Genomic DNA, 19,122 nt, shown 5'->3' on the forward strand with positions numbered 1-19,122 from the left:
AACATAATCACCAACCACATGGGTATGGAGGCGTAGATTGCATGGAAAATCTTGGAATCTGCGGCTTAACAGAACTATGCTTTGTTTTTGTAGTCCCTGGTTTTTTTTTCTATACAGAGAACATGAAAGGGACCTGCCATGACGACCATATTACTGAAATCACAGATTAGTACATGTAAATCCTTACCGGAAATTCTTGTGTCTTTGGGAGGCACATTATGATTTGCTGTTGACTTCATTTGAAGTATAGGCTACATTTTCTTTATAAAACTTAGCCATTTCCTTTATAAAACAGAATGTCATTATGATGTCCTAGTGCTCTATTTCAGTTGAGCTAATCACAACATCTCAAGGAATTCTACCATTATCGCTTTTATCACTGATGTTAGCTGGAAATCGATTCGGGCTCGGGCAAACATTTTTTTAATTTTCAATAACATACATTTAATAAAAAGTTAGACACAGTTAGAAAGCAGCTAGTATCAGCATTCAACCATTTTCCAAGTAGGATTGCAGATGAAGAGTAAAATGATTAAACTTTGCAAGTAATCATTTATAAGCTAACGTTTGCTCTTGTCTAATGTTGTCAAATGTGTTGTTTTACATTGAAATATGATGTTTTACTTTTCATTATGTTTTCAGTTTCTGACTAATAGGTAGCCTTTAAGCTGTTAACAGACTGCCTGATACTCATAACTCGAAAACAGCAGTAGCCCTACATTCAAAGCATTTTAAAATTAAATGTAATTTCCTTAAATTCAACAATTATACTGTACGAGTTCGGCAACAAAAAGAATCCCAATGATAATGTTTTCTCTGAGTTCTATCGACTAATCGCATCATTTTTCTTGCTTCAAATCTGGAGAACCTCTTCAGTTCTCCTTTATCCTTACTGAATCTGGATGACACTGATAAATATAAATATATATTGTTTTGTTCTAGTCCCTGGATTCCTGCATCTCCTTTGCTAACGCACAGGATATTGTGCTGCATTTCATAGGTACAGACATACAAACTTAGCATAGTCTCCTTGACATTCCCTCGATATCCAGCTTTTTTTTTTTTTGCCAACATCCCGTCCACTGTTTGAGTTGTTTACCAAGTCTGAGCAGACAATGTGTTTTCAGCTACAAACAGCACATGCACATCATACCTCAGGCAGACCTTTATCTTTTTTTCTTCCTGTACTCATTTGTTGTTGTTTTCAGTGTTTTCCCTGTTGCCTATGTATATTGCTTTGTGTTTATCTCGCACTCTTTCTAATGTCATCCTCTTCCTTGCTTTTCTCTGTCCCCTTTGCCCTGAAGTAATTCCTGTGTTGTTATGCGTTATCAAAAAGACTCTAGCGTTATTGCTGGCTATGAAAAATAATACCTATTAAGTACAAGAACACCAAGCACCAGGCATTAATTTGATTCTCCCTGAAAGCTTTGTTTTCTGCAGAAAACCAGTGTGTTGATTTAATTTACTGACCTGCTTCGCTGGAGGAGGGGGCCTAGGAATCAGTAATTAGTTGTCATGCTAATTGGGTTTGTGTGATAACTCCCACACAAGAATCAGCGGTGTGTGAAGCACAGTGGGGCTGGCCTTGCCACCTCCTTACACACACACACACCAATACACAAACACACATTTTCTTACACAAAAACACACCTATATGCTCATGCTCACACACACACACACACACACACACACACAAACAAGAACAAACGCTCACATCTAAACTGGTTCAGAGAAAATGCCAGGGGATTTACAGGCTTTGATCCATAGACTAAGTACAAATATTGATCTGAATTTTGATCCCAATTATCCTCACAGGAACGTAAGAAGAATGGATTATATTGTATTCAAAACAAATAAAGAACACAGATATTGTGTCCTATGGTGTCTTCAAAACTTAGGTGTGCAAATAGTATACAATAACATCAAATGCTAATTATTAAGCATACTTCTTCAAAGACATTTAGTCTCCCACAGAACACAGCACACAATTGGCTCAAGGACCCTTTAAATGGTGCACACACATCTGCAGTATACGTGTCACTGCTGTGTGGTCTTGTGTAGCATTCCTTAAGTGCGTTGGTGGTGTCCTTGATGTCTGCCCACAATGTTGTTATTCACCTCTGGCAGCACGGTTCGCGACTCCCCCCGAGGGGCTATTTTTAGGGTCTGGGGTCACTAACTTCGAAGCAGGTTAACTTTCACTATCAGGGGAGGTCCATGACTGCTTTGCTTCGACACCATCTGCATTCTTTTTCTATCTCCCAATCTCTGTTTTTGCTCAGTTTAGTTCTGTTTCCTGCTTCACCTTTAAGGCCCGACAACTCATACTTACAACTAAATATTGGAGGACTTCCCCTGTGTTTGGTTATTTTAAGAGAAATAACTTCAAAGAATCACAGAAAAGTCAAGTATATTTTAGAACATATTTCCTGTTACAAACTCCACTCTCTATCTCCTCACAGAGCGTTTTTTTTTCTTCTTTCGGTTATGTCCTCTTTCCTTTCTCTTTTTCTACCTTACACCACCACCCATATCAGAGTGTGTTTAGACACGCCACCTAGGTTTTGTGTTAATCTTGCTGAGTCATCTTCAGTAGAAAATTACACACCACAATACACTGTCACCCAGGGCGAGTACATTCATGGGAAAATCTATCAACTCAGCAGAAGTTTATCTCAGCTTCTCTCTGGATCTAGCCTGTGAGAGTGTTTGAGTTGTTAATGAAAGGACACGTCAGGATATTAGTTGATGCTTTGTAGATGTAAGGACCCTACAATGCCTTTGTGTTTGTGGGGATACCTGCAAAAAACATGTTCTCTTTCCTTTAAGAAAAATACAAGAGATGGAAATGTTATCTCCTGTTCACTGGCTTTTTCAGCTGGTTTACAAAGGGATTTGGCATTTAAAATTACTATTTTATATCTGTGCCTCTTTACTGTCCAAACCGGATGACACCATTCTTTTGCAATCTTACGGGAGCCCAGCAGTATCAGCACAAAGAGAAAAGGAATGCGTGATGAGACAATGAAATGGTTAATAATGGATAGAATAATAGCAGAAGAAATGAAAGGAGAAAGATGAAAGGCTGCAAAAGTGTCGACACAACTCTCGTTCTTGACACGCATCAGGATAGAGTCCAAATCTTAAGACTGCGTTCAAAGTAACCCATGTTAGCAATTTATATTCATGACATCATTCCTTTCCATGAAAGAATCCCCGTATATTTCCAAAACCATGTAATAGGTTTAGGTCTCCAATTCTACTTTCACGACACGTTAATGGGCTGTGAATCGTTGCAGGCTTGTGCGCTTCATGCTCATGCTCTCCAAATTCTCTCCACAGTTTCAAAAAGCAGTTCGAAGGAGAACATGTAACAAATACTGTAAGTAATTAACACTTTGTGACAAAAGCAACAAGTCAATCTTGTTTCCTCTTGTCTGGCAAAATGACACCTTGATTTGTGGCTGGTGTGAAGAATGAAGGGAAAAGCTGGCATTTTGACACACACACACACAAGCAGTGTTTGATGAGCGTGCACTGGGTCAACAGGCCTCCTCCTCCTTTCATTAACAGTCTGACCCATATGTTTGAGTTGGTCCAGGTGGGGTCGCACTGTCTTGTATTTAGATTAGGGGGGTCTCTGCAGGAAGAGATTTGTATTTGGGGGGTGGGGGGGGAGTGACCGCCAACACTCCCTCCGGTATGAGGGAGTTATAAAAAAAAAAAAGTGGTTAACGTTCCTTAAAAAAAGGACACTCGCACAGTGATGTAATGGCAGTAAGGAAACACATACACACATGCACATGCTAGCAGTCTGGTAACCTATGGTTACAGATGCGAGGACCGCAGAGCAGACCCTGAATTGTCAACTCACTCGCCAGCAACACAAAGATTCTCTTGTCTGCGTGTGTTCTCTGTGTTTAGACTGTTGGAAGGAAACGGTTGAACTGCTGGCGCTCATCCGAGGCCCTTAAAAGTAACTCTTCACCTACACGACCTTTGAACCATGATAGTGTTTATAAAACAGTGATCAGTACCGTCCAACAGGGGTAACTTGGGCGAATATTCCTATTACGTAAGAAACAAAACATGGTACACATTTAAAACCCTGTTTAACCATGCTAGCAGAATCCCAGCTGTGCGGGATCGGAGGCCCTCTAAAGAAATTATTAAAACCCTTTGAGTTGGACCTGTGGTGTCATTGTCATGAAATTTTGTTGCAGACATTTATGATCCCTACATGACATCCATGTGCTGAGGCGGGGAAGTGTTTTTCCGATCATGAATTCTCTTGGTCTGAATGCTTGTCTAATATTCTAAATGATGAAAACAAAACTTAGCTGTATCTCTGTATCTTGTCTAAGTGCATGAGCACATTTATCATGTTTATATGGTAGACAAATATATTAAACAAAACACTTGTTTTTACCAGCATCATAGCATAATCATTAAGAGCATGTGTTCATGCTTCTGAGAAGAGCTAGTTGAAATTCCTCCCGTACTTCAGCGTTTCAAGCCTCCCAGGAAATATAGAATGAAAGGTGCTTGACAATTAGCCAAAAAATCACATTGGTTAATTAATAACATCACTTGTGGCTTACACTAGCCTTTTGATAGCATAGCCTTTTACAGCTTGCCTTATCCACATAAGGCACTTTTCCTTTTGGGCTTTTTGTGTAACTGATCATATTTTACATGCTACCAGAGAGTGTGAGTGTGTGTGTGTGTGTGTGTGTGTGTGTGTGTGTGTGTGTGTGTGTGTGTGTGTTTTATCTTCTTCTTTGGGATATGTTATTTTAAATGCAGGTTCTGCATGTGGTGTTGTCGGCTGATCTTGCAAACAGCAGGTGAAGCAGCATTTAAAGATTGACCTGAAACAGCAGGGGAGGGAGCTGCAGCAGAGTGAGGAGCTGTGATTTAAAATGTTCAATCTCACTCTCTCCGTCTCGGCTGCTTTTCCTGGCATCTGTCACAAGACCCGGCAGCTGTTCTGAGAAAATGTGCTTCTGACAACAACGGGGAGAAGCAGAGACTCTCTGGACTTCTTCATTATAATAGAGTAGCCTGCTGGCGTAGCATAACAAACAGTTGATGAGACAAGATAGCCATGCAATTTCATGCTTGTACATTAGCTTGTACCCCCCCCCCCCCCCCCCCCCCCACACACACACACACTCTCACTCAAACACACTCTTACACACACACTTGTATTTAAATGAGATCTGGGAGCATAACTGTTACGTTAGATTTTTTTTTTAAAAACACTTGGTGATATGTATGCGTGTGAGTTGCAAAAATATCTTCGGGCAAAATAACTCAACTGCAAGTTTCGTTATTGTCCAGCTTTTCAACCAGATTTATAGCAGGCAAAGGGCACAGTATGCATCACCCCCTTGAAAACATTTTTTCCCATGTGCTCTTTTGTTTTCTATACAATCGTGTGGAGAATGTGCTTTGTTCACAGACCCTATTCAGTGGCGGCTGGAGAGAAGTATTGGTGGAAAGCTGTGTCAGCATGAGATAAAGAATTTTTTCAGGGTGTTTAAAATGTCCCTTAAATGAAGTTTATGCCTTTTTAGAACATTTACAGGCCAAAGCAAAACCTATTTCAACATTTGTATAGAAGGCAAATGGGAAATACAAATATGCCATTGAAGAGAATTCGACCTCTGTATGAAAATAAAGCAGGGGGGGGGGGGGAATAGTCCATGTGGTGCATAAGAATCATTTTCAAGGATTAAAGTCAAGTTAAATGAGATTTGTCAATCAAAATGTTTCTTTTAAACTTGTCCTTTAAAACTTATGAAGTGGAATATGAATTCGTGAGTGGTGTGATTTAATTCCTTGACATTGTTCGTCTGGCACGGGACAAGTGTTTTCTTTCAGCTGTAATGTTTTGCTGGGAGGAGTGTGTGTGTGTGTGTGTGTGTGTGTGTGTGTGTGTGTGTGTGTGTGTGTGTGTGTGTGTGTGTGTGTGTGTGTGTGTGTGTGTGTGTGTGTGTGTGTGAGAGAGAGAGAGAGAGAGGGAGCGAGAGAGAGAGAGAGAGAGAGAGAGAGAGAATCGGCGGGTGGAGTGAGGGGGGAGGCGCAGTGTTTGGAGGATTTGCTCTGTGCTCCGGGCGTTCTCTCAAACGAATGTTTAATGTTAATAAGCTCACGTGTACTCGCTTCACCAGTGAAGAAAGTTTTTGTATGATAATTATCAGAGGAATCCTGTAACTTTTTGAAAACTTTTATCCAACTTGGACTTTATCTGCCCCGGTGTGAGGTTTGGTTTCTACCCGGGCAGGAATCCTCGCAGAGCGGATTGTTGGGAAGGGAACACCTTGCTTGGAGGTTTTTCAGACTTAACGATCTGTGTGGTGTATTTTATATACGTTGAATTCTACTTGAAGTCGACCTACAGGTTGTCGTGGGTGTATCGTAAACATGTTACGTAGCAATTTACGCACTAAACGTCGGATCGTGCCAAGCAACGTTGGAGTATTTCACCGGTGCGTCAAGGGCAACTTTCTGTAAGAGCAGCCTTGGCACCGACTTCGCGTTTACTTTTTGTGATCAGGCCCCTGCCTGTGGGCTTGGATTCAAGCTCTGGACCAGATTAGTCTGACTGAACACAAAGTATTCCAACGCCATGGAAAGCGACCAGGGGACCGGCGCGTCCTCTGACGATCCCCAGGCAGACAGCGCCACTGCGTCCGATAGTTTTTCCCAACTGTGGACGGACGTTATGGGGATGCTGGTAAGTTTTTGGGGGAGGGGTGACTGAAACATAGACTGACATCATGGTCTCACAACTAACTGCGAGTTTTCACCCTCGTCCTCAAAGTTGTCACTGATTTGCCGAAGGAGTGATTGAGTACCCAGCTTATCGGTGCATGCAAATCACGCATCAAAACAACTCCTTGCGGTGTGTCTTTATAGGCCCAACGTTTAGAAACGCACTCGCACTCTACATGTGGTCAGGGATTCAGGTGCTTTAAGCTTTGAGCTGCTTGTTTTGAAGGCTGCAGCCGAAGTAGGCCATTCGGATCTCTCTATGCATTTTGGAACTGATTAAGAATATGGTACGTTAAATGCACATTACCCGTTGTGTTTACGCGTTTTTGTCCCTTGTGTGCTGCCATGTTCTATATGACCGGTGAGCGTTTGGTGCATGTCCGTGTGTGCTTGCATATATGTTCCCATAGGAGAAGCTCAGTTTTGTCCTGTAATTCCACGTTTAAAACGGGATTTTGTTTCTCAGGGCTTCTTCTCAGCGTTGTTGCGTTGTTTGGTTGATATCAAACTTAAAATGTGAAAAACTTCAAATGTTTGGATTTATTGTAATTCTTCTCAATTACTTTGAGATCATTCATCCCATACTTACTTATTCTGCTAAACCTTGTTTTTGTTGTTGTTGTCGTTTTGTTTTGTCCCCACAAACGGCATGCTGTATTAACTTTGAATTTGAATTTAGATCATTTTGCAGCCTCATTTGATCCTGTACTGTTTTAAGGGCCCTGTTTCCTTCTTATCTAAGTCCAGAGAGTCAGATTATCAGTTACATCCCTCTGACTATAGAGATGTTGCATATTGTAACAATGCACTTTTCTGCAACACTGCTCTTTTGTTTGATGACTAAAGATTAAAGGCCCTGATTTTACAGGCGTTGGGGTTTGATTGCTGACCAAATGTGTTGCAGTCACTTCCATTCTGTGTAAAGACTGAGGTGTTAATTTGGTTTGGTCTGACACTAAAGTGTGTGTGTGTGTGTGTGTGTGTGTGTGTGTGTGTGTGTGTGTGTGTGTGTGTGTGTGTGCGCGCGCGCATAGGAGAGGGAGGCCATTCTGCCCTCTGACACTGAGTGTGAGACCTGGCTCCTAGCCAGACCATTTCTCCAGATTTGTTGTTCTGGAAGCAAATGTCTTCAATGCTGTGTTCATCATGGACGTTTTTCTTACTTCCGCTGAAACACACACATTCACACATACACATGCATATAAATCCTTTAACAACAAGCTCTAGCAAACATGTCATTAATATTTACTCTATTTTATTCTCACTCACAAATATCATTTAAAGACCCATCACTTTCATATGCAAAAATCAGCATTTGTAATTTAGTTTATTTAAAAGGGAAAAAGCCATGCAGGCTAATTTTCATCTGCAGGTTGATGATATATGACATTGCACAAGGCCATTAAGTAAATGTTATGATTAATATTGAGTTTTTAACTATTTGACCAATAAACATCCTGCAGCACTAGGTCTGTTTACAACCACCATCCCACCAGCAGGCACTGCATACTTATGTAAACTGACATACAGACTCAATCTACATATTAAGGTTTTGTGATGTCTTGAGTAGCTGTGGCCATCTTATGTTTCTACAGAACTTTACGAGAATGATAACAGTATGAAACTCTATCCGTCTTCTTGGCTCCTATAAATGTCTCTCAAAAGTTCAGCCAGTCAGTTTGTCAGACAAGAACTGACTTGAACTAACTCATTGACAGCGGAGATAATGCATGATTTCTGTTGGTTGCTCTTCTCTGAAACAGACTGGGCAGACTTTCGGTGAAAAATGCCTTGAGTTGATGACAGCCTGCAGAGGTAAAATTCATTATAGCTTAGAACTTTCCTCATCTTGCTGTATTCCTATGACTAGGACAGAATCCTTTCCATCACAGCCGAAAGTATTATAGATTTATTTTTCAAAATGATCAGCTGTAGAATCATACAGTGACAGCAAGAATTTACAAAATGCTTTTTTCAATTTGCCCTTTGTGATGAAATTTATTCCTGACAATGTATGCAGGCCCCTTAATTTTAAGCAACCTAAAAGATGAATGCCATGAGCACAATGAACACCAAGAAACTCTGCAAAGCAAAATAAATCTGCTATATTTAACGATTGCTCTTTGACTTTCAATAGCTTTTGTTTGCTTGGGAACCTTCACAAGAATGCCCTTTAAAATCTGGGTTTGCCCCAAGCCTGTTGACCTAACCTAATTTACTGTAACAAATGAGTTTGGTCTTGGCCCCCCACACACAAGAACAGGCCCACATACTTTTACAGATAGACATCTAGCCTGATAGAGATCTGTTCAACATACTTACAAGACACTGCCTCTCACTGATCATTTGATGTTGCAGAACACAGACAGGCCAGATTCAAGAACTACTCTTAGCACTCAGGTGACGGTGAGGATTGCATTAAATGAAGCAGAGGCAAAGAGGTAGTCCATTTCTTTGTGTATGTTTTACTTTTTGCATTTGTGAAGCACCTTGTTACACATTGTTTTAACAGTGCTATATACATAGAGACTTACTTAATGTCATTTAGAACTTCACCTTCAAAATAACTCTTCATGTTTTTGACTGGAAATCAAAGGGTCACTTCGACTTGCAGAACTTTTTCTTAGGGACCCCTGCCTTGGAGGTTAATCATACATTAGCAGCCGTGTTGCGGAATGTGTTTAATAGAAATACCAAAACATGCCAGTCATTTATTTGTGGTTAAAGCTGAGTAAATAACCCATGAGCTAATTAAGATTCAAAGGCAGTTTAGGAGGGTCTGGTGCAGGAGCTACAGTTGTTCTATGTGGTTGAATTTACAGATATCTGAATAAGGATTTGATTCTATTCCCCACCCTACTTCTGGAAGACATAAGGGTTTCCTCAGACGGGAACCGTCTTTATTGAATGTTGAATGACACACTTTATAAATGACTTGGTGGAAAGAAAGAATTCTGCATAATGTGTTGGGTTTCTTGAATTGTAAAGACTTTAAGATCCTTGAAATATTTAGTCCAGTTCCTCTCCATTGCAACTTCTTTGGCAAGTGTTCTATGACCCTTTGCCGTTCAGTTTAAGCCCAAATCACAGTAGACTTTTCCATTCATCAAAGAAGGTTCTAGGACAGGCCTAAACTGTGGCATGCTTCTAATTGTGCACAAGCCAAGTGTGGCTGATCTGATCACAAACCTTGACAGCTGACAGTCATCCCTCAGCCCCCTCTCCTTCTCTGAATGAAACCTCTCATCCCATTTGGTTTGCTAAGGTCATTTTGATGAAAGGTCTTATGAAACTATTTGCCTTGCCTGCAGGGAATCCTTCCTTGTTTAAAGAGATGTTTCACACAATGTGGGTGTCTAGTTGGTCAAATCCAAAAACATTTATAATGTATCAGACAGCACTTTGTTCCTGAACCTAAAGAATGGATGCTGTTCCTTGAGACATGATTATTGATTCTGTCTGGATAACATAGTTAGATCAGGAGGTGATCCCTGTCTGCCTCCTCCCACGTAGCACTTCATACAGATTGCCAGTGTATTCTTCATTCCTTCTCTGCCAATAATGTTCTAATTCAGCCTTAATCATAGCCTTATTTTTTTGTCTATTGTTGCCAGCTCACTCTTCCTTTGCTCCGTCCTCCCTGGCTGGCTTCATTATTTAGGTCACGCAGAGATCTGGCAGGTTTCCTCTGCTGGGATGGCATAGCACTGTACTGCTTCTTGCCACAGATATCTTCAGGAAGCTCTCTTAAAAAGGATGGGCTGTGCCCTGGAAACTCCCCTTACTCAAAAGTCTTCACCCACTAACCCAAAGGGCGAGCACCATAGCTTTTAGTTAAAATTCCAGTTGCTCTACATAGTACTTGTCCTACACCAGTGCAATCAAGAAGTGCACGCGATTTCAATAAATGCATGTATAAATGTATTGATAACTGCATGGAATTCAGGTGAATTTGTAACTGTATTCGAACAACTCTACACTATTGTACAAGTTGAGGAATAAAGTGGGGAAGGTCAAGTCTTGGCTATCGGAGCAGAACTGCATGGTGCATGGGCTAGGTGGAGTAAAGGATTGATTACGTATCCTTCCTTTGTATGATGATATGTGTCGGGACTGTTAGGCAGTCTCTCACGAGTTAGGTTGGAGCTGGTGTATCAAATGCTTGACTCTGGTTGAATGTGGACGATTAATTTGGATCCTTATTGATGAAGCACAATGCAACACAACATAAGACATTTTCTCGCACATTCAACTTGCCATTACTGTCCTAAGGTTGCAAAGCAAGTGAACATGATCCTGCTACTGACGTTTTAACATTACATCACATACACGGCTCTATTGTAAACTGTTGTCATTGTTCTTTACCCCAAAGAATGGGTTGTTAGTCACAAGGCTAGCACTGTAACAATAGCTAATACCATAAACACTACCATTCATCCCCTACTTGACTGAGCGCACTGTCAGGAATGTGAGCCTAAAGGAAAGACCAGAACAAACATTACGCTAGACCCAGGACTAATGGCTTTTTGTCTTTTGAAATATAAACAAGCACATTCATTGAGGCTCTGCAACAATGAACTAGATATGGAAAACATGAATTTAGGGTAACATGATTATGACATTAGTGTTGAGCCTTGGCATGGATTCCTGAGAATGTAAGTTATCATTGCTTTGCATGCTGGCTATAGAATTTTTTAAAAGCTTTGCAAGTTCTATGGAAATATGAAGAATTGTTCACTTTTTCTATACTGTACATTCTTGGTAATGTGCATTTGCAATTATAGATCAAAGAACTTTTTACCTTTTTAACTTTGCAGTATAATGAACTGCTAAAAAATGTACAGTTCATACTTGGTTTGTTCCAAATCTAAAGTTTGACAATGCATATTTGTCACTGCACGAGTCTATTTGAATATTGACTGCCAAAAGATGATAAAAAAGGGATCATAAACAGGATCATCACGTTAGACAACCTGTGTCAAATCGAAGGATTCTGTCTAAGAGGCAGACCCATACATTTTATTGTTGGTAATAGTAGTCCAGATGGTAGTTGAATGTAACATTGAATTAGCAGAATGGTGTGTCATGTCATTGCATTATTTACGACTGCAATTTCTGACCATTTTTTATGAGGTTATAACAAAGACGCAGCAGTTAAAGGAACTGTAGAAGTAGAAGCATATATTTCTAACTTGCGGTGAAACATACGATGCCGAGATTTTCCCTCAGTTTCACTGATGTTCCTTTAGACTGACTTACTGAGTGTCAAACATTTGTGGTCTGAAAATACCAGGGATGCCATTGCTGATTGGATAAGTGAGCAGAAGCTACTGATTACAATTTAATAATGAAACCTTCCTGCTTTTTTTTTTTTTTTTGGCGATACAGATCACAAACAATTATATTCCAATACTTAAGCTTTGGATTTGTTTTTCCAGAAGAGTCAATTGAACTGTATTCATCTATTGGAATTCTGGCTTTAAGCCTTATCATTCCCATTCTGCCAAAACAATCTTATGTAAATATGGTCCAAACCACTTGACTCAGTCGTAATCATCACACATGGCTGAAATATTGATCCAATGTGGTGCAACACCAGTATTTTGTGTTCAGATGGTTAAACAACACAGCTGTCACGAACTCTGGGTGATTATGATTTTACAACTGTCTACTCAGTGGATACCCACATCATTTATAAACCGTTCATCTGTATTGAGTTATGTAAACTTTTGGAAATGAAAAAGAAAAAAAAGACAATAAAGTCTAAAACTCTAAAAAAATCCAGAGTATTCATCTCAGTATTTTGGGAATTTAATGACACATGCTGAGTCTTTACTGTAAATGTACACAAACTTAAACACACATTCTTGCTAGGGTGTCGCTTTTCTGTCTACTTATTGATGTTATTGTTTGAGTCAAAGCTGGGTGTTGGCCTCCCTAACATCCAGGGTGGAGAAGCAGTTACATCATTTCAACGAGTATGACTTTTCATTTTATTTAAACTATGTTCAAATGTATTATATTCTAGTCAATTCATTCCTAAAATGGTTTCAAATTATATTTTTAGAGTATTATTTTAAGGATTATGAGTTAGCTTAATATGCTAACATAGACACTCGTGCTTTCCAGGTTTAGATCAACTGTAGGGGATAATAAATTCATCCATTAAAGCTCTCCTTACAGATTTTTATTCTCAGATTCCAGATGTTTGATTCTCTTACCCAACAGCTGAATCTCACAAATCATGCGTTGTCCTGTAAGCGCCAGCTCCCCTTTCCAAAGTGAATATGTGGATCCCTGACAGATCCCTCTGACTACACTCTCAGGTTGACAGATTCTCTGTAAAAGAAGTGGACTAATCTGTTGACTCACAAAGCCATTCCAACTGCCTGAGACAATAGTTGGTCTATACTGGTTTAATTACCTTTCTCTGTGCTTCTCTTTAAGACAGTAATACTCTTTTAACTAGTGTTCACATACAGTCTCATTCTTGATATTCATAACTGAGCGTGCACTGTATCACTTTACAAGGTGGCAGTGGAGATGGGGTGTGAGGGTCAGCTGTGTGAGAGCCTCATGAGCTCATGCCACTGGAGAATTGGAGGAATCTCGGTCATCTACACACACACACACATGAGTCTCTGCACACATTTGGATGCATTCAGTCACAGACACACATCAGGCTAACAGCAGTAAAGCACTTGCAGATTTACTTGTCCACATCTTAGATTTACTTTCAAGGTTCCCCATGGGAGAAGAGGGAAACATAGTAAAGATTGATGAATCAATTCTGCTTAACGAACACTGTCTACACCGACTAAAGTAGCCAATCAGCATTTGGTCTGATCTCAAGACTCAAGGTTAATTATTATCTTCCAGATGTGGTGAATAGATGTCGCCTGGCCTGTGCACGATGATAAAAAAAAAACATCTGAGAGTTCTGTAACTAGAGAATGTTTTCAGGCGATGGAGGAAAAAGCACGTGTCTCCCAGCAGGAATCTTAGTCATCTCAACTTATCTTTGGCTGGAACAGGATTTCTCAACTAATGAGGGTAGGATGGATCACAGCTGGCAAAACTGGACTTTTGAAATGGAACATGTGCTTGTCAGAGATGTTCAACGCACAGTCAGTAAGCAGATATAACTCAGTTCACTGAGATGTCTGCGATGTTTGTTTTGGTCCAGTGTTTTTGAAATCTCCTGCATGCATGCATGTGCATGCTAATGTTACTTCACTGGGGCCCTATGTCCGAAAGTGTGTGTGTGTGGCACACTAACCCACTCTCACAGCGATCCTTTTCATTTGTGGCTTGGCACATAGATAGTGAGTCTACTTGAGAAAGACAGGGACTGAGAGAGACTGTGTAGACCCCGCACAGTGACTCAATGCTAGCTGTCTGCCTGGCACAGATTAGATCAACACAGATGAATATTCAACAAATTGACCACCACTGCCAGAATGACAGACATCTTCACCTAGGAAAGAGATTGGATGCAGTCTTCGCTCTTTAAAATTGTAAACATATTTGTTTACATCTGCTAAAATCTTAAAGGCTTACGTTTTCATCACAGATCAGGTCAGTGAAGCTGACTTTAAATAATTCACTGACTGCAATACAATCTGGAACGATCTGATTATTTTTTTCCCTCTCTGATACTACTTCTGATAGCTAGACATGATTCTTAATTACAATTTGGAACACTTTGATTTTTTTTTACTAACCAATCAGAAGAAACTTCATAATCTTGCTTTGTAGTACAGGCTCCTTGTGCTGGCAATTTGCATTCCCTTTCTTGTATTTTTTTTAAACAGAAACCCTGGTTCAAACCTGCTACATGATTTATGTTTCCAATAGTAACTTAAAGGACTTTCTAAAGAATTTTATCCATAATGTGTTCTATTTGGTAACGTTCTCAACTGTATGTAGCACAGCTTCCTCCCTCAATCCTAAACATTCGTCTTTCACACAAAGCCAGGAACTGTGCTGACCCAAACTGCAGCTTACAGGAAGTGTGTGTTTGCTTTGGAGTTTGGCGAATATCTGAGGAGGTAAAGGTCATCCTTGATATGAGCCTGAACAAAGACAACGCCTCAACTCAAGACACCCACTGAATAGGAGTTGATGACAATCTCTAAACAACCAAAAGATTCAGACCTTTTACAGAGATTTTACTAGGTTGTTCTGTTGCTGTGTATGGGTAGATGGGTATGCGATGATATTTGTAAATTGAAGCAACACGTGCCTCTGTACTTGTATGTGTTAGCTCGCTCTCCTTTTCAGTATGATGTGCTTCTCTGAATTAACCTATTCCTCTCTTCCTCTTTCCAGGATGGTTCTCTGGGCAACATAGATGACCTTGCCCAGGAGTATTCTGAGTACTACAACACTTGCTTCAGCGACGTCAACGACCGCATGGAGGAGCTACGCAAAAGACGAGTCTCCCAAGAGCTAGACATGGTAAATTCATGATCCCACAAACTCACAGAAAACTCTGATATCAACACGGTCTGAGCGAATCCAGCCGTCAACACCAACAATTGGCCCCTCCTCTCAGTTTACATGATTTGAAATTGCCTTGGAAAGCAGATGTATTCTTTTGCAAATCCTTTATAACTCCGCGAAAAGCTGTTTTGGAGCTATGCAGCGTGTAATTTCCACCATCTTAGCCAACAGCCCAGCAAGAAACAACAGCAAGAGAACACATATTGATGTGTTCGAAGCTTTAAAATGTTTTCCCAAAGAAAGTGTCCCTTTTCTGGATTCTGTGAATGTGCCGGTGTTGTGGAGGTCCATGGAGGGGGTTTGGGGGTCCCTTTCACAAGGATGTAGGCTAGTGGGGCACTCTTTTGGTTGCCCAGCTGCGCTCAAACGTATGTAAGAATGCTGCTGGTGCTTCTAAGGAGGACCTAACTCCGTGCAAGAAACTACCCAGTAGGTCCCTGTATAGAAGAGTTGAGCTAACTTCATAATTTAGCTCAGCGGCAGTAGCTCAGTCTGTAGGGACTTGGGTTGGGAACCGGAGGGTCGCCGGTTCAAGTCCCGGCACGGACCAAGTCCGGAAATTGGTCTGGTAGCTGGAGAGGTGCCAGTCCATTTCCTGAGCACTGCCGAGGTGCCCCTGAGCAAGGCACCGAACCCCAAAACTGCTCTGGAGCGCTCGATGTGGGCAGCCCCCTCACTCTGAGACCTCTCCATTAATGCATGTCACTGGAACCCTGTTTGTGCATGAGTGTGTATCTCGGCCTATGTGTGTGTCATTAGACAGAGTGTAAAAAACCGAATTTCCCCTCGTGGGATTAATAAAGTGTAACTTCTAATTGCACTATGACTTATTCATGGGCTTTTCATTATAATTAGTTTGGAACCTTTAGAAAGTGCCATTTTGGCTTAATTTCTTGAACAAATTGGCTGACAAATTGAAACTTTGATTTATTTATTTTTCTGACAAGAGCGTTCTCAACTAAATGGTTCTTCTTCAACATGTCCACATTAAATCACATTTCACTCACATACCAGGTTGCATCACTTTTTAACGTTTGGCCCCTCTCCAGACTTTCTGTGCTCGTATATTTTTGTCTGTGATTACTGGTTTTCCAGTTTAATGGGAGGTATTTTCTGCACAGCCATGTGGTTTTGGTTGATTTGACAGGTATGGCTTAGATGGATTACTGATTTATCATGTTCTTCCCTTTAATGGCCACAGGCAGACATCCTGTTCTCACAGCTCTCACAAGAGGGGATTAGAAACCATAAAGAAAATCATAGCTGTGGACACATAAATGCATTTCAGTTGGATCATAGGTTAAGTGTTTTGACTGTGTGGCCGTGGTCTGTAGTTTTCGATCAGGTGAGTTCACAGTAATGCAGATTACCTCTGGACATTTTTTATAATTTGGGAAGGTTTCATCCTAAAGAGATTAAACAGAGGAAGAGGGAGCACACAGGGCATATTTTGCAGCTCTCTGTAAAAAGAAAAGAGAAAAAGAGCTGACTGGGCCCAAAGCCTAAAGCCCACCACGGGAGGAGGACAAGGATGTGAGCAGAGGAAGACCAAGGGAGGAGGTGGAGGAGGAGGAGGATAAGGGGAATGAGTTGGAGATTTTTGAGAGCCTGCAGCTGTCCCTCCACTCTGCAAAGTTTGGCACCAAATAGGAGAGGAGGAGAGATGAAAACATAAAGGGATGAGAATGGGTCAGACAACACCTTACTGAGAGTTCTTAGAAGTGAAGAATCAACCCACGCTATATGGATTTAGCTTTGCCTTTCATTTCCGTGCAGTTGTTTTCTAAAAAAAGATTTGAGTAATATCCAAGTCTTCTCCATTACTAGTAGGTTTGAACACAATGTGGACCGAAATTGGAAGAGCCCAATAGACCAAGATTAACCAGGAATAATAAATGCAGAATGGACACACAGTCAAAAGAGAGTAGGAAACACTGTTATACCTTCTCGAGTGCGGACGGAAAGCAGTGACTGTGAGCCAACACTATCCTGCCCGTTCACTCAGGACCAATAGCAGATGGTTTGAGAAGGTCACAATGTCCACAGTAATAGGGGTATATTAAGCCGTCGGCACTCCTGAGGGACTTGGCCTTCTAAAAGAAACCTGTCACTTGTAAAAAGGGTACAGGATGGCAGGTGATTCATCGAGCAAGAACCACTCCCTCTCCTGTCATTGTCGTTCTTACCAAAACGTACCACACCAGATTTGTAGGTTAGTTCATTTTTATTTGTGTACCTGAATCATCAAGTGTCACTCCTGCTGTAGCTATTTGGGACCGAAGTTGACCCAAATGAACTTTGTACAGGAGATATGCAACTTATTAGAGCAAAGCCTTCATAATGACACTACTGTACATCAGGAGGCTCAAGTCAAGACAAAGGAGATGCAGAACAAGTTTAGTATGGGGCCATAAGAGAGGAGTCTAAGGTTACTATATGATTACTGTTTTATGTAAAGTGCCATTTTGCTTTATAAAATTCTGGCCAGAGAGCCCAAGTGTTTACATTTAAACGTGGGCCAGCATGGTGACACATGAAGAGAGAGAGAGGTTTTTTATTAAGGTTTCTGATCCCTATATCTGTCTCAAGTTGACTCTAAATTTTTTTTTGGCTCAGCCTTGAAAAAAGTTCTTGCAACACTAATGTTCTGTGCTTGTTTTCACTTTCACGTCTGACAGCTTTTGAGGGGCCTCTTGTTTATCACAATGATAGCTGTCTGTTGTGGTAAAATGTGGAAATGAATAGGAATAAAAAAAAAAGGAATTTTCAGAGATGGCTATCAATGTACCCACTTCCTGCCTGGTCTCCACTGTGTTGTTTCTCTGCATCTTCATGTTAGTTTTATGAGTATCAGGGACAAAAGGGGGTTAAACAAACATCCCCCTTTGGGAATTTGACCTATGGATTAGTGCTACCGCACACAGTTTCCCAGCACTCCTATGGCTGGTGAGAATTTGGATGGCTCTATTTGACATGCTGGTTTGGTGATGCACAAGGCTTATAGTATGAAGTGCCAGGAAGTACTTAAACACAGAAAAGAATTGGCAACAAAACACTTTATTTTTAAAGGACGGCTCAATAAAAAGTTGGGGGTTAAGAGAAAAATAACAAGCATGACTTTGCTCATTGAAAACAACAGTGTCTTAGCTTGTATGTTGATGATGTCATTGTTTACTTGAATGCTATTTGATGTCTTTAATTAGTTTATTTATATTAAAGATGTTCTATTTGTATATTTCGTTGTCCTTTTTTGGCTACTTTTTTTAAAATACTTGCCTCAGACAGATTTTTATAGAATCTGTTTATACATGAATATTTTCTTTAGACCATGAAACCATAAACTATTTTGCATTCTCCTGCCTTTGATTCTTTGGTCTTGCAAAACAGACTTCTTGTCAATCTGGATTGTAGGATCAATTCCATGACTAAATTTTGTAAAAGTCAAAAAAAGGTTTATGTAAGAAAGGCCCATCACTCACTCTTGTGTGGCTGCTTCTGAAAGTTAGATAATGCCTAATCTGGTCATGAAAGCCAGAAAGAACCATTTTGAAGACATGCAGCAACTTTGTTGGGTGTTAGAGGACCATGGTGGGAGAAAACATCAAACTAAATGTTAGTGTGTCACTTCGACCACAGTGATGGAACAGATGAAGTAGATCATATACAACCATGAAGGATCATTTTGGAATTTGTGGTTGTGGAGCAAACCTCCTAACACATTTTTACATGCTGTTAACCATACAGAGATATTGCAACAGTATCTGTGGTAACATCCATGTGTCATTTTAAAGTAATGGATAAACTGAAAGTACTTGCTGTTTAAATCCTCTGAGG

General features: G+C 40.5%; 1 protein-coding gene across 6 annotated transcripts in view; it reads left to right on the forward strand.

Annotated features, from left to right (window-relative positions):
- sash1a (SAM and SH3 domain containing 1a) overlaps positions 1–19,122 on the forward strand; it is a 158,364-nt gene that overhangs the window by 102,195 nt on the left and 37,047 nt on the right. For 4 of the 6 annotated variants that reach the window (XM_079354015.1, XM_079354012.1, XM_079354017.1 and 1 more), the window contains exon 2: positions 15,115–15,243. In XM_079354015.1, coding sequence (XP_079210141.1) covers positions 15,115–15,243 — 129 coding nt within the window. Of the gene's footprint in view, positions 1–6,059; positions 6,746–15,114; positions 15,244–19,122 lie in introns of those variants that run through there. The other 2 variants (XM_079354016.1, XM_079354019.1) reach the window with 2 other exon arrangements.

The sequence above is a fragment of the Symphodus melops genome, assembly GCF_947650265.1.
Source record: "Symphodus melops genome assembly, chromosome: 1".
Lineage (NCBI taxonomy): Eukaryota > Metazoa > Chordata > Actinopteri > Labriformes > Labridae > Symphodus > Symphodus melops.